The 26396-nt window shown below is 50.4% G+C and overlaps 9 protein-coding genes across 9 annotated transcripts; 4 read left to right on the top strand and 5 right to left on the bottom strand.

Annotated features, from left to right (window-relative positions):
- Nucleotides 1-700: 700 nt before the first annotated feature.
- On the bottom strand, nucleotides 701-3854 carry ARB_04458 (uncharacterized protein; the record flags this gene model as incomplete). Its single annotated transcript, XM_003017530.1, has 3 exons — nucleotides 701-1015; nucleotides 1080-2620; nucleotides 2675-3854. The coding sequence occupies 3 exons, from the start codon at nucleotides 3852-3854 to the stop codon at nucleotides 701-703; spliced, it is 3036 nt and encodes a 1011-aa protein (XP_003017576.1).
- Nucleotides 3855-4819: 965 nt separating this feature from the next.
- Nucleotides 4820-5417, bottom strand: ARB_04459 (uncharacterized protein; the record flags this gene model as incomplete). The annotated part of the gene is made up of 2 exons (XM_003017531.1): nucleotides 4820-4909; nucleotides 4944-5417. The coding sequence occupies 2 exons, from the start codon at nucleotides 5415-5417 to the stop codon at nucleotides 4820-4822; spliced, it is 564 nt and encodes a 187-aa protein (XP_003017577.1).
- A 690-nt stretch (nucleotides 5418-6107) lies between these two features.
- ARB_04460 (uncharacterized protein) lies at nucleotides 6108-7717 on the top strand (the record flags this gene model as incomplete). The annotated part of the gene is made up of 2 exons (XM_003017532.1): nucleotides 6108-6657; nucleotides 6723-7717. 2 exons carry the CDS (start codon nucleotides 6108-6110, stop codon nucleotides 7715-7717), a joined length of 1545 nt encoding a protein of 514 aa, XP_003017578.1.
- A 2141-nt stretch (nucleotides 7718-9858) lies between these two features.
- ARB_04461 (uncharacterized protein) lies at nucleotides 9859-11190 on the top strand (the record flags this gene model as incomplete). The annotated part of the gene is made up of 1 exon (XM_003017533.1): nucleotides 9859-11190. One exon carries the CDS (start codon nucleotides 9859-9861, stop codon nucleotides 11188-11190), a length of 1332 nt encoding a protein of 443 aa, XP_003017579.1.
- A 1103-nt stretch (nucleotides 11191-12293) lies between these two features.
- Nucleotides 12294-14905, top strand: ARB_04462 (uncharacterized protein; the record flags this gene model as incomplete). The annotated part of the gene is made up of 2 exons (XM_003017534.1): nucleotides 12294-12337; nucleotides 12376-14905. The coding sequence occupies 2 exons, from the start codon at nucleotides 12294-12296 to the stop codon at nucleotides 14903-14905; spliced, it is 2574 nt and encodes an 857-aa protein (XP_003017580.1).
- Nucleotides 14906-17406: 2501 nt separating this feature from the next.
- Nucleotides 17407-18318, bottom strand: ARB_04463 (DUF821 domain protein; the record flags this gene model as incomplete). Its single annotated transcript, XM_003017535.1, has 1 exon — nucleotides 17407-18318. The coding sequence occupies one exon, from the start codon at nucleotides 18316-18318 to the stop codon at nucleotides 17407-17409; it is 912 nt and encodes a 303-aa protein (XP_003017581.1).
- Nucleotides 18319-21196: 2878 nt separating this feature from the next.
- On the bottom strand, nucleotides 21197-22963 carry ARB_04464 (extracellular serine-threonine rich protein; the record flags this gene model as incomplete). Its single annotated transcript, XM_003017536.1, has 4 exons — nucleotides 21197-22029; nucleotides 22132-22274; nucleotides 22378-22798; nucleotides 22834-22963. 4 exons carry the CDS (start codon nucleotides 22961-22963, stop codon nucleotides 21197-21199), a joined length of 1527 nt encoding a protein of 508 aa, XP_003017582.1.
- Nucleotides 22964-23331: 368 nt separating this feature from the next.
- On the bottom strand, nucleotides 23332-24643 carry ARB_04465 (uncharacterized protein; the record flags this gene model as incomplete). The annotated part of the gene is made up of 4 exons (XM_003017537.1): nucleotides 23332-23585; nucleotides 23778-24093; nucleotides 24140-24429; nucleotides 24613-24643. The coding sequence occupies 4 exons, from the start codon at nucleotides 24641-24643 to the stop codon at nucleotides 23332-23334; spliced, it is 891 nt and encodes a 296-aa protein (XP_003017583.1).
- Nucleotides 24644-25071: 428 nt separating this feature from the next.
- Nucleotides 25072-25758, top strand: ARB_04466 (uncharacterized protein; the record flags this gene model as incomplete). Its single annotated transcript, XM_003017538.1, has 1 exon — nucleotides 25072-25758. One exon carries the CDS (start codon nucleotides 25072-25074, stop codon nucleotides 25756-25758), a length of 687 nt encoding a protein of 228 aa, XP_003017584.1.
- Nucleotides 25759-26396: the final 638 nt, after the last annotated feature.

The following is a 26396-nucleotide window of genomic DNA, read 5'->3' on the forward strand; positions in this document are numbered from 1 at the left end:
AGCGGGCAACTATGTAAGTCTACACCTGGAAATCCTTGTGTTATCTGTTATAGACAGTCCATGAGAGGGTACTATGGCTAACCATTCTGTTTCTACTCAATCTAGCCTTTTAATGCATTCCTAAGCGGCTTCTCTGCTGCTGTTGGCCAGTTCGTCCTCACAGCGAGTTTAAGAATGCAAACCAGTGATGTAGGGAAAACTAAGACTGTCGGAAGTTCTGGCACTTCAAGCGGGGCAGACACGCCAATTCAAGACCGGGGAGAGGGTTCTAGTGAAAGGTCAGTGTTTACTTCAATTGGCAGGATGTCAGTTCATGGAAAACCACATGTGCTAACAGGTTTAATACAGAGCATTCGCGGATTACATATTTGGGAGCATTGTACTGCACTTTTTCTGCATCAATTTCATCAATTGAGCAATCGAATAAGCGTTAACCCAATAGGGGCTTCATTATATTCAAGTTAGGTTTCCTGGTAATCGAGAAATTCGAAGGAGAGCTTGACGTCAGTGCTTTCATAGCTCGTGTATACTACCCAAAAAGAAGTAGACCAACCTGATATTCACTGTGAAACGAACATTGTTCTCAGTACGAACTGCCGAAATGTTTTTATCTAACACCTATGCTGTGATACGAAGCTCTCGACAGCCGCTCTATCTCTCTATCCTGTTGTTCAAACCTTGAGGAGACACTGACTTCCACTCAAAATCCCCTTCCCACTCTTTTGGATGGCGGCCTCTTGACCACACTACCACTTGTGACTAAGCCACCAGTAGCCCTCCTTATCCCTGGCGTAGCAGTCGGTCTTCTCACTGCAGTTTGTATTTCCTGTCTCTTTTTAGCTGACTCTTTCTCAGCTTCACGGGCAGCAAGTTCCGCAGCTCTCTGACGATCTGCAGCCATTTGTGTTTCTATTTCCATTTTCCTATTGAACTCACGCTCTGTAACGCGGCGTTCGCGAGCAGAGTAGCCTTTTTCTTTAATTGAATAGAAAACACCACCGAGATCGGCAAGCCACTAGTAAAAGAATATATGTTAGCTAAGCTCTATATGCTGGACGAGGGAGGAAATATATTCTCACATGGGGATCAACTGCAGTAACAGTAGACATGTATTCTTTGCTGGTTAATATCAATTCATGATACACCACATAGTCAGGTAGGAAACCAAGACCGTATAAGGAGCTGGTGGGATGTAGCTGCACAGTTACACTCGTCCGCAAATTAATATACTCCCCAATACCCTTGACCCGGCCAGCTTGATGGTAGTAGCCGGAACAAATGCATTTTCGAATGATATCCCAATCCGTACCACAGCTTGTCAATTGCATTTTCTGCATTTTCATTATATCATGTAACTGTTCACGGATCTCCTTGGCTCGCCGAAGAGCCTTGGGATGGAGAAAGTGGCGCACACACCACCCATCTGAATAGCCGTTTGCTTTCCATTGTGTGTAGACATGAAGAAGAGTAAGATGGTCTGACTCTGGCACGAAGAATTTTTCTCTAGCTGCATCGGACTCTTCTTGTCGTTCCTTTGGACGGTAAAATACGCTGGGTACGGAGAGCATGGATACGATTGTGAGCATTTCTTCGCTGCAATCATACAGCTCTGATGAAGTAATTAGGAGTTTCGCAAGTGACGGGTCCATTGGGAATGCGCTCATTCGGCGGCCGATGGCAGTTAAATCCCCCAAATTATCGATTGCCCCGAGAGCCCAAAGGTCAAATAGTGAGGTTGTGATTGTATCTTGAGGGGGAGGGTCCATAAAATCGAAATCCAGCAGGTCCTTGATTCCTAGTGATTTGAGCAGGAGTACCGTGTTGGCAAGGTTTGTCCGTTGAATTTCCGGGATTGTTTGTATATAAAACTCATTCTTGAATGCAAGCTCAGTATACAAATGATATGCTTTCCCAGGCCCAGTTCGGCCAGCTCGGCCAGCTCTCTGGGAAGCATTGGCCTGTGAAATCGGGGTGATTTGGAGTGTGTCCATACCCATTCGCGGATTGTACACTTTTAACTTTGAAAACCCTGCATCTACCACATACATAATGCCATCGACCGTCAAACTGGTCTCGGCAATATTGGTAGCAACGATGACTTTCCTGACTCCTGGAGGAGCCTTGTCGAAGATTTTGGCTTGTAAATCTGCCGGCATTTGGCTGTATATGGGCAATACACTAATCTTCGGTGGGTCATTTAGAAGAGCCAACCTCTCGTGTATCAATTCGCAAGTAGCCTCAATATCTTCCTGCCCCGTCATGAAAACTAGGATATCACCCGGTCCCTGGGAAACGTGGATGGCCAACACTTGCTTGACAGCGCTATCAACGTAGTCTTCGCACGGAGAACGAGAGTATTGTATATCAACAGGAAAAGTACGTCCAGGAATTATAAACTCTGGAGCTCCTCCATAGAATTTCGAAAATCGGTCAGAGTTCATTGTAGCAGATGTCACGATAAGCTTAAGGTCCCTTCTTCTTGCAAGAACTTTCTTGATCAAGCCCATCAAAACATCTGTATTCAAAGCTCTTTCATGAGCCTCGTCCATAATAATACAAGAATATTTGTCAAGATCGGGTTGGACCAAGGACTCTCGTAAGAGAACTCCATCCGTCATATCTAGAAGAAATGTTAGCCACTTGCTCCGTTATACCACTGGAAGGACCAACTTACATTTGATCACCGTTTCGCTGCTCGTACAGTCTTCAAAACGTATAGCATAGCCCACAAGCCCTCCTAATTTGACTTCCATCTCTTCGCTGACTCGTTTGGCGACACTCATTGCAGCAACGCGGCGTGGCTGCGTACAGCCTATCAAGCCAAGCTCCCCATAACCATCCTCATAAAGAAATTGAGTCAACTGGGTAGTCTTTCCAGAGCCGGTCTGGCCAACAACAATAACGACTTGGTTATCCCTTATCACTCGTAGGAGTTCCTCTCTAACGGCAAATGCAGGGAGATATTCTCTCTGTTCCCGTAAGGTCTTGCTCCTGCTAAAGGCACTGGATCCCTCCGACTTTTTCAAATGCGACGCAAATTTGCTGTTGTTGCCCGCCTTTTGATCTTCTTCCCCTGGAATTGCGGCTGCGCTATCACCCTCATCCTCTTTAACTCCCATGATATTTCCCAAAGTCGTCCCGGCAGCATTCGTTGCGTCTTGAGCTTGCTTCTGGCGTTCCTTGCGCTGCCTCCTTTCCTGTACAACTTTACTTCCTTTACGGCTAAAAACAGCCATGTCACTCTGCGGGTCTCGTACGGCCGGAACAGGTTCAAGCTGCTTCGTGAAGACTGTACGGCCATCTAAAAAGGGAGGACGGAGATCATGGACAAGCAAGTGTACTCTCGTCGAGTCGTCGTCGTCTTCAAAATCAGCGTCATAGTCCCTCCTCTGGGCAACGCCCGAGGTTAGCATGCGATTTGTCTCCCACGCATCCACATCCTTTTGTTTTTGTACAGCACGGGCATTGAAGCGGCGACTGTTCTTCTTCTCTGACAATGCTGCCTCGCGAATCTGATCTGCCCAAGCACTTTCTGGGGCGCCAAAGGGGTTATGCGTCTCATCTCCGAAGGTGTGTCCGGATTCATCACCCATGTACCAGTCTCGGTCCAGGGCCATAGCATCATCATCGTTCACGAATGCTTCGGGGCCATCAAATGCGTGCTGGTGGGGAGTTGATGAGCTATTTCGTCCCCTGCTGGGCCGTTCCTGGCCGTCATCGTCGTCGTTCACTGGGGGTCTGTCGCGCCGCTTGAAAATGTGTCTAGGGCCAGGGCCGGTGTAGCTCTTTGGTGACGAGGGTGCGAACCTATCGGAGTCTATCTTCCGCCGCTTCGGGCTCTCTTCACGGCTCATGATGTTCTCAGTTGGTGAGCATGCCAAAATTTTATACAAGCGTGGCACAACTGATTATCTGTAACTTGGAGTAGTCCCTTGGAAGGCGGTAAATTGAATCTATTTAGCGCCGGGCAAGACTAGCTAGGCGCTTATGGTTTGTGCTTAGACGCGTTTGCCGCCTGCCGCGATGGTCACGACACAGCTCAAAACTTCAGCTTCGGGGTAGAAACTCATCCACCTGGTATTCTGTCCCTTTTTTTTTTCAAGTGCAGCTCTCCATAGTTATACTGTGTATTTGGGGGTACAATCTTAATTCTTTTATGTAAGTTAAATTACCGTCCCCTTTTGGCGAAATTTTACTCGTGGAGATACCATCAGCAGCCCGAACGGTAGTAATCCTTGTGTTCCTTACAGGAGATTATAGTAATACCCAAAACTGAGGTTCTTAGACCACCATCTATACCCAACATCTTGAAGACGGCTAATAACCCCGTCTGCAGCATCATCGGTTTCTTAGGATATAGATAATGACACAGAACAAACGATTGTAAAAAAGATAACTCTGCTAAAAGATGGAGATGAAAGAAAAGGCAAAAGCAAATATTCTACTATACCAGAGTCATTTCTGATACTCTCCTATCATTATGGATGGATGGAAAATCAATCTTGCACAGCTTCATTCATACCATTAGCTGCTGATGTGGATGAATAAATGATTCGATCTTTAATACACGAATAGCTTCTCCCATACCCGGAGACTGCTAGAGTGACCGGTCCAATTACTGTCTCTGGTGTCATTCGCATATTCTCTATCCTTCCACATCTATGAAAATTTCTAGTCTGGCTGCTGCGTGGTCACTTTAGTGATCTGTTTGTTTTGACCCGAAAAGTATAGTCCATGGAGAGCTTTGTAAATCCTCGAGCTCTAGTACAGCAAAGACAGAACGTTGTGCAATGAGAATAGTACAGCTCTCCCGGAAGAATCATACCCCGTGGCTTCTGGCAGCATCCGCATCCCCTTGCGCAGCATCCTTGTGCGGCTTTACACTGATGTTTTCCCTGTCCATATCCATCTAGAAAAAGCCAAGATTCGACCAACCGTCTCACCCTCGACGTGGGCGGCTGGCGCCTAATTAAGCAAGAATAGTACTGCTCCCATGTCCCGAGCCTCTGTTTCGAATCGGCTAGCTTTAACTTCCAGTTCTTAGGACCGATCATATCAAATGTTTCAATCTCTTTAATTTTCCCCATCACGACACTAGCTAGGACCATTGTTCTCAGAAAGATGTCTCTCTGCCTGAAGACATTCATGTCATGGGCTACATCGTCCAGGCTGGGACTGCAGTCATTCTTCACTTGGTTCTGCACCTGTGGTTGGGGGGCTCTGGGGTGAACCCTTTTCATGTTGGCCTCCCTGATAATATCCACAGCCCACTGTGCACCCATATACTCAAGCACTATTTCGAGGATCGGCTCAAGCAGCCAAATTGATAGCCGGCAGATAATCAAACATGCTGTGACAAATATGGGCCCGAGGACGAAGTAGGCCATCACCTCTTCAGATGTCCATTTCGACACCATCTTGAAAGAAGACAGAGGTAATGTGCAGAGCAAGCAGTGAGTGGGTGACGGTCTAAGCTATAATTAGGAGAATTAGTCAAGAGAGGCGAGCAGAAAGTGGGAGTTTGTCCTTTTTATATACGTAGAATCGCTCCTGTATGTTTGCAATATATGATGCAACTGCGGCGTGGCGCTGGCGCGGCGACGCTGCTGGTTATGGAAAGCTGAGCTGGACCACCAGCATCACACCGAGGCACTGTGGTAGAGTGGTTAATACGTTGCACTGCTACCGTTATACAGTTTCTCTGCATACATAGCCATGCAATTCCTTCGGGAGCCAGGGTTCGAATCCCTGCGGTGTCGCTCTTTTTTTTTATTTATTTTTTTTTTATTTTTCTCTTTTACTTTCCCTTTCTTTGAACCGGTCAATCATGTCACCTACCACTACATAAAATGGTTAGTATGATAGATACCGGCGTGCAGTACGGAGTAGTTGTGCTAATGATGTCCGGTGTGCATCTGTACTTCGTAAACGGCCTGTCGTGGTGACGTCCTGGGTGCCAAGAGGCGAGGGCCCTCCCAAGCTCAAGACAGCTTGGTTGGAACCAACCGCACGACGGCCCGACATACTGCGAGACAGCAACTATCTAAGCTACGACAACGTATGCAGTGAAGCTACAGGCACCGTCTGTGACGGAACAAGCAACAAAGATGACGAAAGACGGCAAGCACACACCAACCACCGACGAGCTGCTGGCTCAGTTCGACGACCTGAGCGTCGATGCCGTCAGCGCCAAACCACCACAGCCAGGCAAGCAGGGAGCCGTCGAGGACGACGTGCTTGATGAATTCCAGAATCTAGTCTCCCAGAGGCCCGCAAGTCGCCCTGCAACGCCCCAGATCTCATCGCCCTCGACCAAGTCACCGAAGCCGGCGGCGGCTACTGCTACACCCACTACCGACCGGTCCAGCGAGGAGAAGTTACAGACCAGGAAGTCAGGAGATAGCACAAGAGCATACCATCGGAGCATCACGCCCTTATCAGAGACACAGAATACACCGCCGAGCCCACCACAGCCGCAGACCAGTAGCAGTAGCGGCGGCGGCGGCGGCGGAGGTGGATGGTGGGGTGGTCTCTTTGCTACGGCTACTGCGGCCGTCAAGCAAGCTGAGGCAGCAGTGCAGGAGATCCGGAAAAACGAAGACGCTCAGAAATGGGCAGACCAGGTCCGTGGTAATGTCGGTGCTCTTAGGGGACTCGGTGAGCTACTATATTTGTATCCCAAGAATGGCCCGGATGATTTACCTGCTAACCACGTAATATAGGGGGAGAGCTACGCACACTCGCACTTCCAACGGTTACATCCCTTCTCCACACTCTGGCTCCTCCAATATCAACTCATGAACGCCTCCAAATACATATCACGCATGATCTCCAAGGCTATCCTGCCCTAGATCCTCTCATATACAATGTGTTTTCCCGAGTCATGGCCCAGGTCGAGGGAGGTGACTTACTCGTCATCCAACGCGGCCAGGAAGCTGCGCCAAAGCGTGGAGAGGGCGCGGGTACCAGTCAATATAGTTCAGCAGGTTGGAATGATGGGCCATGGTGGCGCTATGCCTCTCCAGGAGGCGGTCGCTCGATCTCTGCCATCAAGGGTACCATGGTAGCCAGCAAGCTTGCGCGAGCGAGTGCAGAGTCTTACGCAAATGACTTTTTCGCAGCTCGCGGCGGCATAGAAGAAGCTACCCGTCAAGCTTCCGAAATTCTATCCGACACCAATCCCGTCAGGAATAGTGACATCTTCCTCGCCATCCAAGCTATCAGCCAGCCCCTATCAGAAGACCTTTTCCAGGCCGGGGCTGGACCCAGCGGAGAAACTGACAAGCCAACCAGCGGCGTCGTGGAGGCTGAACAAGAAACTGAGGAAGAAGTGTCCTTCGCCGTGTACCTGCATGATCCCATCCATGGCATTGCTTTCCATACAATATCCCAGTCTATTCCACAGAAATGGATCGACTGGCTTGATGCTCCTGCCCCTGACCCCTCTTCCGCAGATCAAAGCTCTGCCCCTCAAGAAATGCAATCAACTGTTCCAGAAGCCATTGCTGAAATAATTGAGAGCGGAGGAGTTGATCCACGTGAATGGGTGGCCGAATGGGTTGAAGACGCAATTACTCTGGCCGTAGGTGTTGTTGCACAGCGCTATGTGGCTAGGAGAATGGGCGTTGGTGTCGGCGGTATCAACAAGGGAAAGATGAAAGCTGAGCAGGCTACTGTTGTTGACAGCGGAGCTGGGGAGGCTGCTAGGGCTATTTAGGAGAGAGCCCCTTTCCCTCCCTCCTTACCACCCATTATCTAGTTGGCGTTTGTTTATTTTATTTTATTCTTTATTTTTTTATTTTTTGTATACTCCTGTCCGTCTATGTTTTTCGGAGTGTTATTTATGCCTGTTGATATCCTTATTGACGTCATTGATAATTCCCATATTGACAATACAATGTATAGTTTGTATTTCGCACGAAGTAGGTGATGCAGGCGGTAGCCAATATGAACACCATCTACCCTACCCTTTTGTGGCCCTCACATAGATAATGGACACTTTCTGATATATTGTTGGTGGCCCACATCACAGTTCAATTCCTCCATAGCGTGTCCGCACTTCCAACACCATACAATATGCTGGTATGATACTTTACCACACGTTCATCAACGGCGCAAGGTAATTTCCTCCCTTCATTCAGAGCCGTCCACTCCGGCAGCAGTGCCGTTGCGCAATGTTTCATCCCAAAGCTTGTTGGCATCTCGCGGCACGGCAGAGTGTTTTCTATGGCGCAGATTCCGATTGAGCGTTGAACATTAAAAGAGCGAAGCAATTAAGCCCTCAATCCTATAAGACTGTGTTTCACTTCTTCGAGGCCTGCTTATTGTCTCCCTTCTTATCCTTTCTTGTTCCTTTTAATAACTCCAGATGTCCCGCCTTTTCGGCAAGTAATCGCTCAGTCTTCCCAGTCAGGCCGGACGTTAATTTCTAATGAGGCAGAACAGCACATATCAGCTCTGATAGTAACACACAAATTCCAAGATGGAAGGCTTCAATTTACCTTGACCATTTTCTGTTGTTTTATGAGTTTCGCTTTTTTAGGTGCGATGGTCTTTGCGCCTCGTTTTGGGCCTAGGGTTGTTGGCCTAGTTAGAAGGGTTAGTGGGAGAATAAGGATATATCAAGGCCATGCGATATAACTCACTTCTTAGCCGGGGCAGGCTTGGACTTCTTGATTGCACCTTGAGCCATGGTTGTCTTTCTTGCTATGGTGAGGTGTGTACTCTTATTGATTGTTCATCGTGGTTGAAGATTCTCTACGGATCTTTTTTATCCAAGCCTGGAAATTTCCAGCCAATTAGAAATATAGTTCTGTGCTTATCTAAGAATAACTAACTGTATCACGTGAAGCGTTTAAGAAAACCATACTCCTTTGACGCGAACCCTACTTTTATATGCCGACATAGGGTGCAACGACTGTCAATACTACCAAACACATCCTTTATCATTCACAAAATTACAAGAACAACATCAGGCTCGAATTATTGATAACATATATCACTGTAGAAGTGAAACTCCTAGAAGGCGGAGCTAGGTTTGATGTTCCAATCGACAGCTGGCATATTCTACGGAGTAATCGCAATTGCTTGCCAAGCCATCACCACCACAAATATAGAGAGCTCTTCAAGTGTGTCTTCCAGCAGCCCTTCGGCCAGCTGCTGGTCCTCATACCAATTGCAAGTTTTTGCACTATCCAGGAGCCTTATCTCTAAATAAAAACGGCGGAATCTCACCCTGATGGTTAATCTCGACCTCAAGTTGAGACTCAAGGCTTATTCTTAAGCTGGTGCTTGAAACGGGCCGAGGTGTTAGTCACGTGAAGTCCCGGAGTGAGCCACCATTGGACAAAAGGTGTTTCTATTTTAAGAGTTGGAAAGGCACTCCCATTCTTCACAATAATAATAGTAGGGTGTCTCCTATGGTTAGTGGCCAGTACAGCTACAGTACTACTTGTGAAGGTATATTTCCCGCAGGGGTACACTATACCGGCTCGGGAGATATAAGCCCACCCGCGGCAGGCGATGCTAGATCCGTATGATGGACAGGGAAGAAGGGCCTTGCCTCTTCCATAGAGCGAGGCTGTATTAAGCGTTGGTCTAGAGCCCTCCTTTCCAGCCATGCTTGCTGCCTGGAGCGCGGGTGGCTTTTAGTGGTGTTGTCCTTTTGAAATTTTCGGCATTTACCCGTCCATCGATGGATGGAAAGCTCTCGTCTGCTACTTCGAACTTAATTACTCCCTTACTCTCTTCCGTCCCAGTCACGGCGAAACTGAAAGGCTGTGTATGACTCCCGTTCAGGTGTGACCTTTTATAACTGGCTGGATAAGCAGCCCCTGGACGAAAAGGCCCAAGGAAGAGATGTCAACCGCATGGCAACGAGTGTTGCGAGCGCTCGTTGTAGCCTCCATTATCAGCATCGTACTCATCTACTCGGCTCGACAGTTTGGCCCTGCGTCTGTCCACACGCCAATACGTGATCGCCCAGATGATCCGCATAAACCCTTCCAGCCGCCAGCGCCTGCGCCTGACCAAGAGCCTCCATCATTGAACTCGCACCCACCACCGGTCATACCAACGCTGGCATCATCCTCGACAGGTACACCAGGGATAAAACCTTCCAGCACGTCATCAGGTACGCCAACAACTTCCGCGGCATTGACGACACCGTCATCACACTCTGGAAATGCCAACGGAACAATCCCTGGGATTCCTAGCAAGATATGGCAAACAGCCAAACATGCGAACCTCAGCAGTGAGTATGCCGACATGAGCAACACATGGATAGTGAAGAACCCTACTTTCCGCCATGAGTTGCTCACCGATAAGTCGAGCGATGACTATGTGCGTAGCCGTTACCCTGGCTCAGACATCGTAGCTCTTTATACCAGGCTCAAAATTCCCATACTCCGAGCCGATATGCTACGTTATCTGATCTTGTTGGCTGAAGGCGGCATCTGGGCTGATCTGGATACTACATGTGAGCAGCCGGTAAGCGACTGGCTGCCAAGTGAGATATCCAGTTCGAACAGCATCATCAAGGCCGGCTTAGTTGTTGGGCTCGAACCTGATGCCGACCATGGCGGTAAAAAGATCCTCACCAATGCGGTGTTGGCAGCGCAGCCCGGTTCCAAGCATATCAAGGCTGTCGTGGATGATGTCGTGCATCAACTCCTTGATATTGCAAAGCAAAAGGGAGTCGGCCCCGAAGGAATCACACTTGAGATGATCAGTGACGTTGTCGAGGTGACAGGGAGGAAGAAGATGACCGCAAAGATCATCGAGTCACTTTCCAAGACGCTGAACAAGGAGATCAAAGATGATGATCTGGTTAAGAACGGCAGCAACGAGCCGCAGTGTCTTGACGACATAATAATACTTCCCGTCCCCGCATTCGCCTCGTATAACAACAACCCAACGCCCCAGGGCCGAGTGCTTGTGACACACCACCACGCAGGCACATGGAAGAGCGCTGCCGAAGATGCCAAGAAAAACCGCGAGAAGCAGCTTCAGGAGGAGGCAGACAAGCTGAAGAAGGCAGCCGACGAAGCGGAGAGGAAGCAAAAGGAGGAAGCCGAGGAACATAAGAAAGAGGAAGACGCCATGAAGAAGGCAAAGGAGGATGGAGAGAAACAGCGTAAGGAGCAAGAGGCTAAGGAAGAAGCCCAGAGAAAGGCTAACGACAAGCAGTAACTAGCTGAAGTAGTGCTGCGGACACCACAGCCAATAAAATATTCGGCCAGCGCTGTACATAAGGGTACTAGAATCTAACTACTTCCCTTACCACCGCGTATCTCTTCCCCTCTTCCCCTACCTCTCCTATGATTTCTAGTAGGACTTGGGGGTAGTGTCAGAGCTAAACCTTAGGCCCCAGAACTAATCAAGGGACTGAATGTATTGCGAGAAAAGAAGTCATTATCTCCCCTAAATGTTTTTCCTACTAATACTAGAACAAGGACACGAGTCTGCTCGTCACGTATACTACAGCCTTTCCTTCTCTCCTGACGATTAAGAATCCAGAGGAGCGAGAACCCCCCTGAAAGCTAGTTGAGTGTGTTTGATATCCACACGCAGGGATGGGCATAAACCAGGCATAAATCATCCCCTTCGGTATGACGGAGCACTTGCATCGAGACCACTACTGCCCCATTATCCAGTCCCTACCACCACGAATAACGGAACCCGGCACATCTGCAGGTTTCACTGTTGTCTTTACCACCGCTACCACTGCCCCTGCCACTTCTCAGTGTAAATACATTTCTCACTCTGAACACACTGCTCCGTAGCTATCCCATCCATCACCAACCGCGGTTCAGTGTTATGACTTTTCGCATCTTATCAGTCCATCTTATCTTTCTCACATGACTGCTGACTCATCAGTCTGAAACATCCGCAAAAGTAAACAAACTTCCTTAAGCAGAAAAAAGAAAAAACGACATCCAGAATGTGAGCAAAAGCGACGGCGAAGGAAGAAGAAACAAAAAGTGGAGGGAGCAAAACAAATAGATCCATCCAATTTAAGGACTAGTCTCGCAGCAGAACGTCTGCCATGACTTGACACTCATTTCCCTCTTTCTTCTTCCTCTCAACTCTTTCTCCAGAAGGTTGCCGTTTCGCCCCCCCTTTTTTTTCGCGTCTCCCTCGGCATCTTGCGTGCTGCTGCTTGGTTTCCATCTGACAGTTGCGGCTCCGGGCCAGTCGGGCGACTTGGCTGTATATGGGTAGTGGTACCAGCCGGGGGGTGATGGAGTCTGGCCGGACTTGCTGCCTATATTATTCATAACCACTGCCAAAAGATGGACAGACACCCAGAGATAGGGGGCTCTTCGTCAAGGTCGAGGTACTTTTCTTCCTTCCCCCGTCAACCAGCAAGAATAGCGAGAATAACGAGTATACCAACAGTATCAGCCCCTTCCGCAGCAGATCGCCGACCCTGAGTCCCTCTCCCCCGTTCAACACCCAGAACCGTCGGCTGCAGCTTCGTAACGCTCGGTTTAGGGGTGCGTTGCTTGCCTCGGCTTCTGCATCTACTTCAACGGCTGCTACTGCGTCTTCGTCCAGACCACTGAGCCCTCCACAATCCCAGGCCGAGACATGGAGGAGTACATTGGACGGCATTGAAGACGACGACAAAGAAAACGACTTTGCCTATGAGGGATTTCATACAACAACTGCAAGTAGCTTTTCCAGGGGCTCGCACAGCAGACGATCGAGTATATTGAGAGAATTGGGGAACTCGACTCAGCGAAGGCGATCTCAGCATACCTCCCGTGTACCCGTGACTTCCATATTTCAGTCGCAGCCAGACTCGCCTCCATGGTCTGCATCATTTGGCCGGCCCAAAGTTAGCGTTGAGGACCAGGACCAGGCTCAGGCTCAGGAAACTCAAACCCATGAACTAGAGCTGGAACTCGACTGGGAAGAGAAGATGCAACTGCATTCCACGAGGAAAGCGTCGATATCGTCGCAGAAAAGTAATCCTTTCACAAGCCTTGACCGAATAAAAAGGCCAAAAGAGCGGAATCGAGACGGGCGTCGTGATGCATCTCAATACATCGAGCATCTTGAGAACCAGCTTGCGGCCACGCTCCAGGATGCTGGGTTGGCCGATGCAAAGACACATGCTGCTCGATACAAGGCATTAAAGACCGAGTACAGGATCCTAAGGCAGGAACTGACTGAATGGGAGGAGAAGTTTGAAGCTCGAGTACAGGACGAAGAAGCAGTGGTCGCAGAACGAGAAGCTCAACTGAAGATACGCATACGAGTGCTGGAACGTGAAGTAGAAGTCAAAGACAACAAGATCAGAGAGCTCGAATGGGAGGTTGAGAAAGAAGCACAGAACAGACGGACGCTGGAAGCTGTTACTGCTACGAACCGCAGTCTGGAGCGCCGAGTTGATGTGCTGACTGAATTGCTTGCTCAGTCGCCTGGCAGAGTAGAACTGCCCGCTCCCCCACCGGCTTCAGCAGTAGACGGTGCTTCCTCGATACATGGCGGAGATGGTAGTATGTGCCGTACGCCTAGGCCCAAGTCGATGTTCACCAAGATACCCTTGTCACCGGTTCGACAACCTCTTTTCCATCCCACCAGCGAGCAGGACGCTTCATTTTCTGACCCATGCAAAAGGGGTTCGGGAGATGAAGATTCTCGTGTCTTTGAGCTAGCATCTGTTGACTCGGGCTTCGATTCCTGTCCGTCACATTCCCAGCGAACCTCCCTTCTATCAAGCCAGTCTGGCCCTGGGTCAGCAACATCACTCCCGTTATCACCAGAACTCCAACTACAGGGGAAACTCCAGTATCGAAAGAGAAAGATGCGCCGTTTCCCTTCTGGTTGCTGTACGTTGAAACCGCTTGTCTTGCCAACCGCATCCGCTGCCCTTTCGCCGTACGCTCCGCCTGTAAATCCATCGGCGTCGCCTGGTTCTATACAACAGCAACGTCTGGCACGGTATTTCTCAACGCTACGGTATTCAAAGGCTGGGTCAGGTTATGGCGAGTCGTTATATGACGACGAGACAGATGGAGACGACGCTGACACTGATGCAGCGAGGACAGATGCACTTGACTCGCTGGAGGGTAATGTAACGCATTATCAGTCCTTTGAAGAAGCGATGGCTGGTCACGACTTATCATTTGACGACACGGAAGAGTTTGGATATAGTCCGTTTGCCGCAAGTAAAAGCCGCTCGCCAGGAAGCGAAGCAGTAAGCTATGAAGGAGGAGGTACAGTCAGACGACGCCGCAACCGCAGTCGCCAGATATCGACGCTACGCATCGGTATAAGCCCCATTAACCGCATAATTTCAGCCAGGCAGCACCATGCTTCTCTATCGTGGCTTGAAAAGTTACACCTATATGCCCCACAGCTACTGTCTAACGTACGAACACTGGCCTGCCGCATCTTGTCTAACGCATGGCATTCCAACTGGCGCCGTCTAGGTGGTATATCCTGGTGGTTCCTCGGTCTGTTGCTTGGTACACATACACGGAACCAATGGGTCAGGTATTCTATGGTTCGAAGTGCAAGGTGTCTGGGACGTAGCGAGGAAGTCCGGACGGAGGAGGATCAGGAACCATCAACCCCGGTCAGTGTCAACCATCGACCGGATACTGCAACATCACTTCCTTCCGGGTATACGCCAGCCATGCAGGAATGGCTCAAGTTCTCTGTCACCCTCGTGTTGGCCATAGGTCTTGCTATTCGTGATGGGCCAAGCACACTAACATGTGCTTGTCCACCACCAGAAAGCGATATCAGATCTAACCCTGACGCCGACACAATGACAGAATCTGAGGTCTACCAATCATCACCCAAATACCAACCTATACGCACCAGCCTCTCAGTTCTCAGCCCAAGTGCTCTCCCCAGAGATGATGAAGCATTTGACAACGGCCTTGACTGACATTCGTTCATCCGCAACAACACCCTAATGATTGATGACGCTCCCTTCCCTTTTCCTTAATTTTTTTTTCCCCTTTGATTTTTTTCCTTACCCTCTTTTGTATAACGCCCTATCACAAACCATTTGAACATCTGTGATGCATCTCCGTGCCTTGTAAAAGGGGAGACCAAACGGATTCGTGTAAATGGGCGATAGATTACAATTAGACTAGCTCGGTCCTGGATAAGTAAATAATAATAGATTCATTCTTTTTACACTTGAGTAGTGGCCAGGACAGCCACATACCATTAAATCGGGGGGAGTGGGCTCGCTGGAAGTCTTCGCGCTGAAAGCTGAAACACGATATTCACATAGCATCAGTCATATTCTGGGGGTGGTGGTGGTCATTATCAAACAGGAAGGAAAACAGGTAGAGGAGTCCCATCAAGCGGTGCTGCAACGACAAGGAGGGTGATACATGTGTTTGTGTTTAGCAGCATATATCACAGCAGCACTCGCACGATTCTCCACAGAGCCAGCAGCAGCAGAGTGTCGCGAGACTTGGGGGATCGTAAACGTCAGTTTATTGCATTTTTTGATAGTTTATAGCCTGAAGCCGCTCTAGAGTATGAGTGCACGTACCAGGTGTAGAGGCATCCCCTATCCTTCTTCTCCTGAACTACAACTGGCGGCGGTGCCTGCTGGTATTGCATCTATGGGTTATAGCGAAGTCAGCGCTTCCAACCCCACCAACTTAAGTTGCACGGCGACGGGATAACAAGAGCGTTATACGCACAGGAGGAGGACCGCCCTGTGGGGGGCCCTGAGGAGGATAGCCGCCGTTGTAGCTGCGATCGGTCAGTCAGTCAGTTGCCATCGTTCAAGGAATGGAAATGAGATGCTGTCATATTTTCTTGGCCATGCGATGTACATGCATAACGCCGTGGCCGATACGAAGAGGCGAGGGCACCGTACCTCTGCTGTGGCTGGTTCTGATAGTAGCCGGCGCTGGACATCTTGCTGGCTGTTTTAACGAGAGTACCGAGTATTCAAGGGGGGTTATTGGCGAGGTTTCCTTTGCGGGCTGACGAGAGCGAGAGCGAGAGAGGGCGAGAGAGAGAGAGAGAGAGAGACGACTAACTTGACAGCAGTGTGCGCCCCGGGGGCCCTTGGCTTTAAATAGCGAGCAGCCTGAGGCTGGAGTGTCCTGCTCAGCTCACCTTCTCCCCAGCACAGACTGCGGGCTAGCTATGTCGGACAGAGCCAGCCCCTACGCCACAGAGTGACTCTGCCAATCAGCACGGCGGCCAACGGCGCGAGCTGACGTGGCTGGTAAATTCAATCACGAGCAGCCCTGCAGGTGTATAGGCACTATCACAAGGATGGTAAAGGCCGGAGTCGCTCGTCAGCAATATAAGATACTTCCCAACATATCAAGAATATACTTATTCATCTACGGATACCCTCCCTACACTGCAGCGAGAGTTTGGAACGTTAAACTACCAAGCTTCTGATAGGGCCGACCCGGGGGATCCAGGTACGTACCCAGGCACGCACGGAGGAGTTACGTATGTCAATCAGGAGGCAGTCAGCCAGATGCGATTCTGTTTCCCTTGGCCGCCATGGGAGACTGTGGCTTCTTCTGCTGCTTGAGCTGAGGCTCCTGCAGCCAAGCCCAAATCAACAACAAGCGCTGCTCCATAGGGGATATCGCTATTGGCCCTCCGGCGAACAGGGACCGGCAGTCACCTTCATGGTTACTTCGTTCCTCAGCCCTATCCTAGCACTTCAATCACCGAACCACCAGATAATGGCTCCTGTCAGTGGGAACTGCCCAAGTGACCACCTTTTGTAATTTGGCTGCATGTCTATTATGCACGGCTAATGCGGCTTCTCCTGGCCGCAAAAGGCTCGTATCTTCGGGGAATCCTTCAGGGGCGCCTCTGATCCGTACCATATTCCGCCATCATGGTGTCCTAATGCTAGGAATGCGTGTTAATCGGGGGGGAGAAAGCCCAAATAAGAGACATTGAAGTGACGAACACTTCGTATGCCCTTGATATGCTAGAGAAAGGGTGAATAGCCAGGCATTTGTCACGAGAACAACAAGCAACGAGACCTTGGGTGCTATTACCGTCAAGACTCACGTAGTATAAACGGCCGCTCGTTGGAGTACCATATCTATTCCATTATTGAAATTTGGGTAAGGTCTTTATTGGCTAAACTGCATCAAATACAGGTGAGGTACCGTATTTCTCACGTGAAACATATAAAATCCATGAGTATAACTAGATCTAGATCGTTGATGTCGAAGGATTCCAGATATCGTCTGTGAGGAATTCAATCGCCGAGAAGGTTCGATTTATCTAGGTTGTTGAATCATATCTACCAACATCTATTAAATGACATTATAAATCAACTGATATATCCCAAAGTCATATATACCAACGTCCAATCTACCAGAGGAAAAAAAAGGAAAGTAACGTCTAAGCGGTTCAATAATAAAATCATAGCACATCCAATCAATAAGGATCCCATTCTAGTCGTTGCATTAACAGGAAGGATTCAACGGGCACTCCTCGCCAGGCCTTTTTACCATCAACTTCCTTGAAAAATTCCGGTTCAAAGCTCACCTCTGCCCAAGAGCGTATGAGGTGCCTCCAATAACAAACTTCCGCAGCGGGTGTAAGGTACTGTTCCCGGAACGTTTTGATATTATTCTGTGCAATCCGCTTTGCGTCCTGCTCGTGCTCCTCAAGCCACTTGATCTTCTCGCGTAGGTCCGACCAGTCCCTCCGCACCTCTACATAGTTCTGGCCTGGGCCCGAGCTCTTCATGAGAGGAGACTGATGCTGGATCCACTCGAGGCTGTGAGAAATGACAACCGAGTTGCAGCTCTGGAGATACTTCAAGCGCCCGGAGTAGCTGTTCCCTTCGGTCTGAGCAAGGTACTTGAACCGGCAGTGTTCGGGCATTGATTTCAAATCGTTCTGCATACTCTCATTATCACGCCATGTTATCGGCTTGACGTCCGCCCATGGCTGGCCCCTGGTGACTTGAATAAGCTTCTCGCGGACCTCCAGGTCCATGGTGGCGCCTCTCCAGAAAAGCTGGGGGATTTTCTTCGACCAGGACCAAGTGTGTTCTTCCCGTTCGGCCCCCATTTGAACTTCTTGCATGGTTCCAACTTTTGTCTCGGGCCAGGACCAGTATCCGAAATCAGGCATAAGCCATAGGTTTGTATCCTGTTCGCGCCGGGCGTAACCCCACTGCGCAACTGGGTCAACTTTATCGTCGGTGTTGAAGACGAATTCTATATTTGGGAGCGGGTCGGGAGAGGAGACAATTGCTCGGTGTAGAGCGTGCAACGTCGCAATTTCTCGGGAGTATATAGTTCCATTCACAGCAATAACGTAGAGCTTAAACAACGACATTGTTAGCCCCAATTCGCACGATTACTATATTTTCTTTATTGACAAAAAGACACTTTCTTACTTGTTGGTCGTAAATCATCGCACGGATGTATCCGTTTTTGGGTATGACGGAATCGATTTCTGCGAGGCTTACAGGGCGCTGCACCCGCTCTTGTTTCGCGCGATCAATCTCCGCGAAAAGGCCTGGAAAAGTCGATTGACATTGCTCAGCGCCGAGCACAAGAGTGTTGGCATCCCGCTTGTGATTCCATTGGCATCCAGGGTCTGCTGCATGATACTGGCAGCTGGCAGGGGCGGTAATTGGACTGGGATAGCCGCGCAGTTGGCACCAAAGTAACACCAGCGCTAAAAGGAGGCTGGCGGCGACGGTGCGCCTGCGGTACTTTCGGGCTGCAGATGTCGGATGCGGAGGAGTCTGCGCGTCCATTTTGGGTAGCTATGTGACGGAAGACGACGCCATGAGTGAGAAGAACGAACCCCTGACTGCATCGCAAAGACAATCGACGGGAAAATTCTTGTAAAGGGGCCTAGGTAGTATCATTTTTCCCCATGGGATCCATGGACCGCCCGCGCTTAAATCATGTGACCATAGTGGCGCCTTTTGAGTTTTTGACGCAAGCAAAGTGTGGCGAAATTTCCTTGGCAGAGCTTGATTTTTTCCAGGGATTTGGCGGTGCGATTTTTGATACGTCGCAGTGAAGCAAGTGGTTTTGTCCTCACCTGTGACTGGTGGTGGGAGGCCAACTTGGTGTGGTAGCTTAAGTTTCAACGAACTCACTTCGTATCCCTAAGGAAAGCGTGGTGAAGCCTCGAGATTTCAGCGGGCTGCGCGTGAAGCAAAAAAATAGGGTTGATGTTGGATAGAAAGAGGACAGCAGCTGGATGGAATGCCCATAAACGGTCATTGTTTGTGATGATTGTTGGTGGAACAGGTAGCTTGATGAGGATAGTCGAGGGAGTTCCAACTCTTTGGACGGCTCTCTTTTATGGAAGGGCGCATGAAGTGTCGCACTAGCCGACGGGCCTCCAACCGGCAGCCAGGCCGATAATTTAACGATATCAGGGATACCCTTCGAGAATCACACAACAAACTGTCCAGAACGCCAGACGGGGGACAGCCGACAGACAGTAAAAAAAATTTTTTTTTTTTTTTCGCGCTATGTTTTATATCTGGTCGGGTTCCCTATTCATGCACGCACATGGTATCATCGCACAGCAGAAGCCACTGTCTCAAGGAGATGGGATCAGTCATCAGTCGACATTATTTATTATTAGACCGTGGTCGCAGAATCACAGCCACCTCATCTCATCTCACCCTGCAGGCGATGAAGCGGCGCTAAACCAAGGACGACGGAACAGACATCAGTAGCCGAACCCTGACTAAACCAGCTTTTAGTCACTCGTGTGTCGGCAGGCCCGACGACTGAGATTGTCATCTACATCCTCATCTCCGTCCCAAGACCGCCCAGTAGCCGTGCGCCGGTTTAGCTCTTCCCAGCCAAGCGTCGAGTGGATGTCAAAGAGAAGCAAAAGCAGGCGGGCGCTTCATGAGCTGGCGGGCGGATACGGGGTAAGCTTGTAAGTACCTACTGTAAGTATACTTAAGGTACGGAGTACCGTAGGTGCAAGGGGTGATCCCAGGTACACCAGCGCAGAAACGAAATAAAGCCAAGTCGCGCTGGCTACTAACGTACCGTCTAAGCCGTTTCAGCCTGTGAGCTTCATTTACCTGGCGTCGTTCAGCGACAAACGGCGTATGAGCACAAGGAGGCATATTTACAAACGGGGGTTAAAGACAAACGCTTACACACAGTCTTACGGCGTAAGTCAATCAGCAAGTAAGGAGGAGGAGAATATACGAGCAACAAAGGAGTGAAACGATAGTTGTCTATCCCGATCAACGTGCTTCTCCATACCGTAAGTATTTCCCGCTCGAGTCGGCCGCAGCAGCACAAGGAGCATAACCTAAGTCGGGTGGTAAGTGTAAGTACATGTATACATACTTATGGAGACAGCCTTGCGCTGACAAGCTGAATGGCGGGGGAAGATCCGACAGTTTTAGTGTGTGTGGGTTAGGAAAGGGAGAGGACGAGGGTGTTTTGAGATCGGCACGATCGACAGGAGCTAGGGCAGCGGTTGTTGGATGACGAAATGAACATCTCTGGATGGAGTATGGAGTTACATGCCTATACTGCAAGGAAAAAAGGGGGCTTGGGGATGGCTTGAGGGGGCTGCGGTTAAGGTTATGTCAGCGATAAGCTTAATTCAAGAGAGTGTGTATCGTGGGTTGTGCGACAGTGGCGTTGAAAAGGGCAGGGTGTCATCATATGTATGTATGTATGTATGTATGTATGTGTGTAAGTGTGTGTGTATGTGTGATGTAGGGCGCAGGATGAAGCAAGGCCAGGCAGGAGGCCGTTGGGTGCGATGAAACGGAGAGGGAGATTAGCCCTATAGCCGACGCGGTATCTGCAGGGAACCTGACGGGGAAGCGAGAACCAAGGACAATTGAGTGGGCAAGCGGTAGAAAGTGGTAGTTAAGTAATTAGTATTTACATACATACGGCGAGGAAGACATGAGCTAGGAAAAGGGACAAGGAAAGCAGACTTTTGTGCAGTCCATCATGAGAAGCGGAAGAGGTATGAAAGAAAAAGTCGATGAAGGACAGTCAAGCTGTGCTAGATACGGAGTAGAAAAAAAAAGCGCGCTTCTATGAGCAGCGTAGAAGAAGAAGAGTAATAGTTAGATGAAGAGAAATTGTGAGAGAAGTAGTAGTGGTAATAGTAGGAGAGATATCATCGCACGGTTCATGAGGCTGATCTTGGTATGTCTAATACATATTTTATCGAAGAGAGAAAAGAAAAGGAGCAATTCTCTTTACATGGCAAAAGCAGCGGCGACAACGAGGAGAGCGGCACCGAAACCAGCGCCAACGCGGCCGGCACCGTTGTTGAATGGTGGAGGGGTGTTGGTCGAGGCTGGTGGTGGCACGGGAGCACCGGAGCCAGATGGAGCTGGAGCTGGTCCAGGGTTGCCGCCGGTTGGGTGAGGAGTGCCGGGTACTGGCGCGCTGCCAGTTGGCTGGGGCACGCCGGGGACAGTGGAAGTGGTAGCAGATGGCGGGCAGATGGAGGTGGTGAGAGTGATGACGCCGCCGGAGGGGACGGGAGTGCTGGAGGAAGTCTCGACGATGTGGGTGACTGGCTTGGAGGGCTGGGGAGTCCAGGTAGGCTTCTCGACTGGCGTGGTGGACTTTGGTGGCTGTGGCTTGGGGCTGTGGTTCTCGATGCCGAAGTTGGTGCTGTACTGGTACTGGCCGGTGCCCTCGACGACGATCATGAGGCCGTAGGAGTCGTCACCGGTGAGGTCGGACTTGGGAGTCCAAGAGAGGCTGCCGGAGTTCGGGATGTTCTCAGCAAGAGTTTGAACTGGGTTGCAGTTCTTGGGGCAGCCGTGGAGGAGCATGATGGAGACATGGCTCTCGGTGGTTGCCTGCCAGGTGATGGTGTAGGGCTGGCCGACAGGGACCTTCTCGTGGAGGCCTGGGGTGCCGATGGGGTTGCCGGAGGGAGGCTGGGAGTAGTTTGGAGGAGTGACGGCAGAGACGGCGGCCGCGAGGGCAGCAACGACGAGAGTGACCTTCATCTTGTCTTGTTTTTTGGTGGTGATGTTGTAGTTGTAGTTGTTGTTGTTGGTATCAGAGTATAGATCTGGAGAGACCCGGGTATAGGAAGGATTAAGGGTATTTTTATTTAGTTATTAGAGCGTAGCGAGGCCAGGACCTGAGCGAGCGAATGAGTCTAAAGAGCGACTGAGTTGGCTGACTTGAAGAAGAGAAAGAGAAGAGAGAAAGAGAGAGAAGAGAGAAAAGAGAGAAGGAGAAGGAGAAGGAGAAAAAGCGAGCGAGAGAGCGAGGACGCCGGCGTAGTTTTTATAAAGTCGAAGAAGAAAGAGGCTGAGGGTGTCAAAAGTGTTGGTGCGGCCTTACTTTCCGCGTTCGCGAGGCTGTCCAGTGATGGCCGCTTCGGGCTTAGTGCGCGTTAAATGAGATGCCCCACCAGAACAGCCAATCAGAGGAGGAGGAAGGGCCCTGGTCCCTGGCATAAAGTGGGGCTACCTTAGCAGGAAGGGACCCTCCTTGCATAAACTTTGATGAGGTTCGCTCTTTCCTTCTTTTTCCTTGTTTGTGACGAGACGATACGTAAATAACAGACAGAAGATTACAGAGTAGATTACAGAGAGTTGATAGAAGATAGTAGGATAGTAGAGGAGAAGACGAAGAAGACGGAGAGAGTGAGATAGAGAGAGTAAAGAAGATAGAGAGAGAGAGATAGAGAGAGAAAGAGAGAGAGGGAGTGGGAGAGAGAGAGTCGCTTGGTCGCTGGTCCGATTGGGCTGTGGGCTTCCTTCGCGCCCAGCAGCGGGTTGGTTCCCAGGCCTTGTGCCAGCTGGAGACGCTAAGATGGGCAGCAGCAGCAGCTAGGCCAGGCCCAGATGGATAATAATAGAGAAACAAGACGACGAGGGAGGATGCGACTCCATCGTCGCATGGAAGGGTCGTATCATGCGATTATTGCCTGGGATGCACTGGCCGGAGGCGACGAGACGGAGGGTTTGGGCATCTCGATCAGCCGCAAGAAGCATGTCTCACTGGAGGATGCGATGAGATACGAGAGCGAGATGCATTTACTTCTATCGCCAACGGAGTTCTTTCTCCCATACTACTTACTTACTTCGATGTCCGTCGGCAGTGGTATAGCGATGAACCCGGCAGGGATGCAGGGCGCCAACGGTGAGCCAGGCAAGCTCCGATGCACGAAAGGGTTACATGGCAGCTTGGGCTCGCATTGGATGGAAAGGTCATGCGAACAATTCTTGTTATTTTATTATTATTATTATTATTATTACTAGTTATACTGACTGCCTGGCTTATCGATGACGGTGGATGCAAAGCTAACCGCCGGCTTGGGGTTGGATGGATGGGCTGTTAGGGGGGGGTTTGGTAGCTGCTTTCAGGGGGATATCTCTCGTTTACTCCGTCCTGCCTCTCCTATCAAGTCTCTCAGGTCGCCCGTCTGGCGATGCGAACAGGCTCTCCAAGACTCCTGCGATGAGGCTTTAATCTTATCCTGTCCAGTCGAACAGCCAGCCCGGCCAGGGACAGGCACGTTGTGCTTCTTTTCTTTTTCTTCTTCTTCTTCCTTTTCTCTTCTCTCTCTCTCTCTCTCTCTCTCTCTTTGCTTTTCTTTCATGCTGCTGGCCATGTCTATATGTGTGTGTCCGTATACCCCCAGACTGGACAGGACATGGCTTCAAAGACTCCAGGTAGCGACTCCAGGGGGCCCCATGGCTCGATACCTAGCTCCAATGGCTCATGGTTCAGCACCCATGGCCGATGATGTGCCCGCCGCCCTCCGAGCGGAAGATGTGGGAAGCATATACGGAGTACTCTACTTACAGTATATCACTCCGCCTAGGAGGAAGAAGAAGAAGAAGAAGGAAGAAGAAGGAAAAAGAAAAGGAAAGCGAGTCCCATCCTTCTGAGGCTCTTTCGAGATGCCGTCGAGATGATGATGTCTTGGTCGTCGTCGGCGTCGGTGCTTAGGGGGAAAAGGGGGGCGGTCCTGGACAGGGGAGAGAAGATGCTTCGCCCCAATCAGACGCCGACAAGACATCGCATCGGCCATGTGCATTGATGATGATGATGGTGATGGTGATGGTGGTGATGGTGATGCCGATGGAGATGATGAGCTAGGGGAGCGAGAGTGGGCTTCCTGTACGCTGGGTCGAGCGGCTGGGGGCGCAGGACGTTATCCTTACTATCATTCGCTTCATGCATGCACGTTGACTCCGGCCATAGAAGACGCTGCTATTGCTGCTGGAGAAAGACGGAAGAGAACGAGGAGGAGAAGGACGGATGCGACGGCCGGCAAAAGGAGGCTGCAAAGATGCCTTGCATGCACGCTGGCCGTTGCTCTCTCTGCTCTCTCTCTGCTCCTCCTTTTGCTTCTTTTCCTTGTCTTGTGGTTGTCTCCGTGTGCCATTTTTTTTTTTTTCTCCGAAAGTTCCCACTTGGGCTGGTTTGGTTATTTTTGGACACGGACGGATAACTGTCGGATAACTAAATAATCATAGTTAACGGATGTAACTAACAGATTCGTTGGTTAGGGGGAGTTAGTGACGGCGTCGACGGCGAACGACGGCCATGCTTCGGCCAACAAGAGAGCCCAAAGATAGATTGATGGCTGATACATGTCGACAGATGAAACGCATGGCTTCAGCAGTATACATACATAGTTCACCTCTGAGGAGCTGCCGTGTCATATTATTATTATTATTATCTGTTATTCATAACTTTTTATCGGTTATCATTTGTGAGCGAGAAGGCCAGAGACACCCCCCCAGGCGACTTGACCTGCCGTATTTATATTCCACCCTCTGCTCTGCTCTGCTCGTATACCTGACTGCAAACGCTGCTAGTGACTAACCGGCCAGTAGGTGAGCTCGACTGGCGACGTTTCAGAAGGGCGTGTCTCGACTCGGTTCGAACTTAGGGTTGCCAGACGAAGCCACAACAAACACGGGCAGCTCAGGGGGTGACCAGAACAGACAGCCAGACCAGACAGACAGACAGACAACCAGATACCCCAGGATGGCCTCGTGTCTACAGGCTCCCCTCCAGAGCTTTTATATCTCGAGTCACCCTCACCCGTCGTCTGGTATGACAAGCTGGACGCAGAGCAACTGACAAGATGAAGCTGCTCTACCAGACTCACTCGCCCTACGCCCGCAAAGTGCTGGTCTTCGCCCACGAAGCCGGCCTCGCAGCAGACATCCAGGTGGTCCATCAGGAAACAAGCCCCATGCGGGCCAACGCTGAAGTCTACGCCCAGAATCCCCTTGGAAAAGTGCCAGTTCTGCTTCGTGGAGAGGCAGACCAAGCAGACCAAGCAGACCATCCAAGCCCAGAGGCAACTTCTGCCCTGTTCGACTCCAATGTCATCTGCGAGTACCTTGATACCCGCCACCAGGGACGCCCTCTGATCCCTCGCGAGGGTGAGGCCAGGTGGCAGGCCCTGCGCATCCAGGCCGTGGCCAGCGGTCTAGCGGATGTCGGCATTGCCGTCCGCTGGGAGACGACCAGACGGCCCGAGGAGCTGCGCTACCCAGAACTGAGCGCCAACCTGGCCCGCAAGCTGGTCGAGAGCTTCGACTGGCTGGAGCGGGAGCTGGACGACGACGACGACAACAACAACAACAACGGTGCAGCAGTGCATGTTGGCCATATTGCTCTGGCGACGGCGCTGAGCTGGCTGCTGTTTCGCGGCGTCGGGGAGGACTTTCGACAGGGCAGGCCGCGCCTGGCTGCCTGGTTCGAGCGATTTGAGAGCAGGCCGTCGATGAAGGCGACGCCGTTGTCCGGAGAGACGCACGACTGAACGGGGGGGCTCCATCCATGCAGGGTACCGTACCTGTTCTATTCTGATAATCTGTGCCTGTATATCCATCCTCCCCTCTGCTGGCAACTGGGAACAACAGGCAGCCGGTTTGAAATACTGGTATCCCGTAGTCAACTGCCCTGCATTTGTACGGCCATCTCCCGCAAGTCGAGTTTGAAATAACAGCCAGTCAGCCCATTAGATGTGTGTAACTCGCAATGAATATAATGCAAGTCAATAACAGATAGTATATCCATGGCCATAGAGATAGATGGACGGCCGCCTGCAGGCCTAAGTTAGGCCAGGGCCTTGCATCGCTTCACTAGTCGCTTAGCAGCATCAGGCCACATCACGCCTTTGAAGCCGTAGAAAAGAGAGATATCTAGCCTTCGTCTTTATGGCCTTTTTACCATCGTTGGAGACATCAAGCTCAGCAGCAGAAGACTCGGCCTGCTTGAGAATCCCTTCACTGAGGAAGGGCGAAGAGAATGATGCTCGTATAGCCCAGGGATCCTCCAAATCTCCACCAAGCCCGGCGCAATAATAGTTAAAAGAGCACACAGGATTTCGACCTTCTTCTGCAGGGGAAAAATCTTCTTCTGAGACCAAAAAAAACCCATCTCGCAACCTGCCAGGCT

The sequence above is a fragment of the Trichophyton benhamiae genome, assembly GCF_000151125.1.
Source record: "Trichophyton benhamiae CBS 112371 chromosome Unknown contig01293.0, whole genome shotgun sequence".
In the NCBI taxonomy this organism is placed as follows: Eukaryota; Fungi; Ascomycota; class Eurotiomycetes; order Onygenales; family Arthrodermataceae; genus Trichophyton; species Trichophyton benhamiae.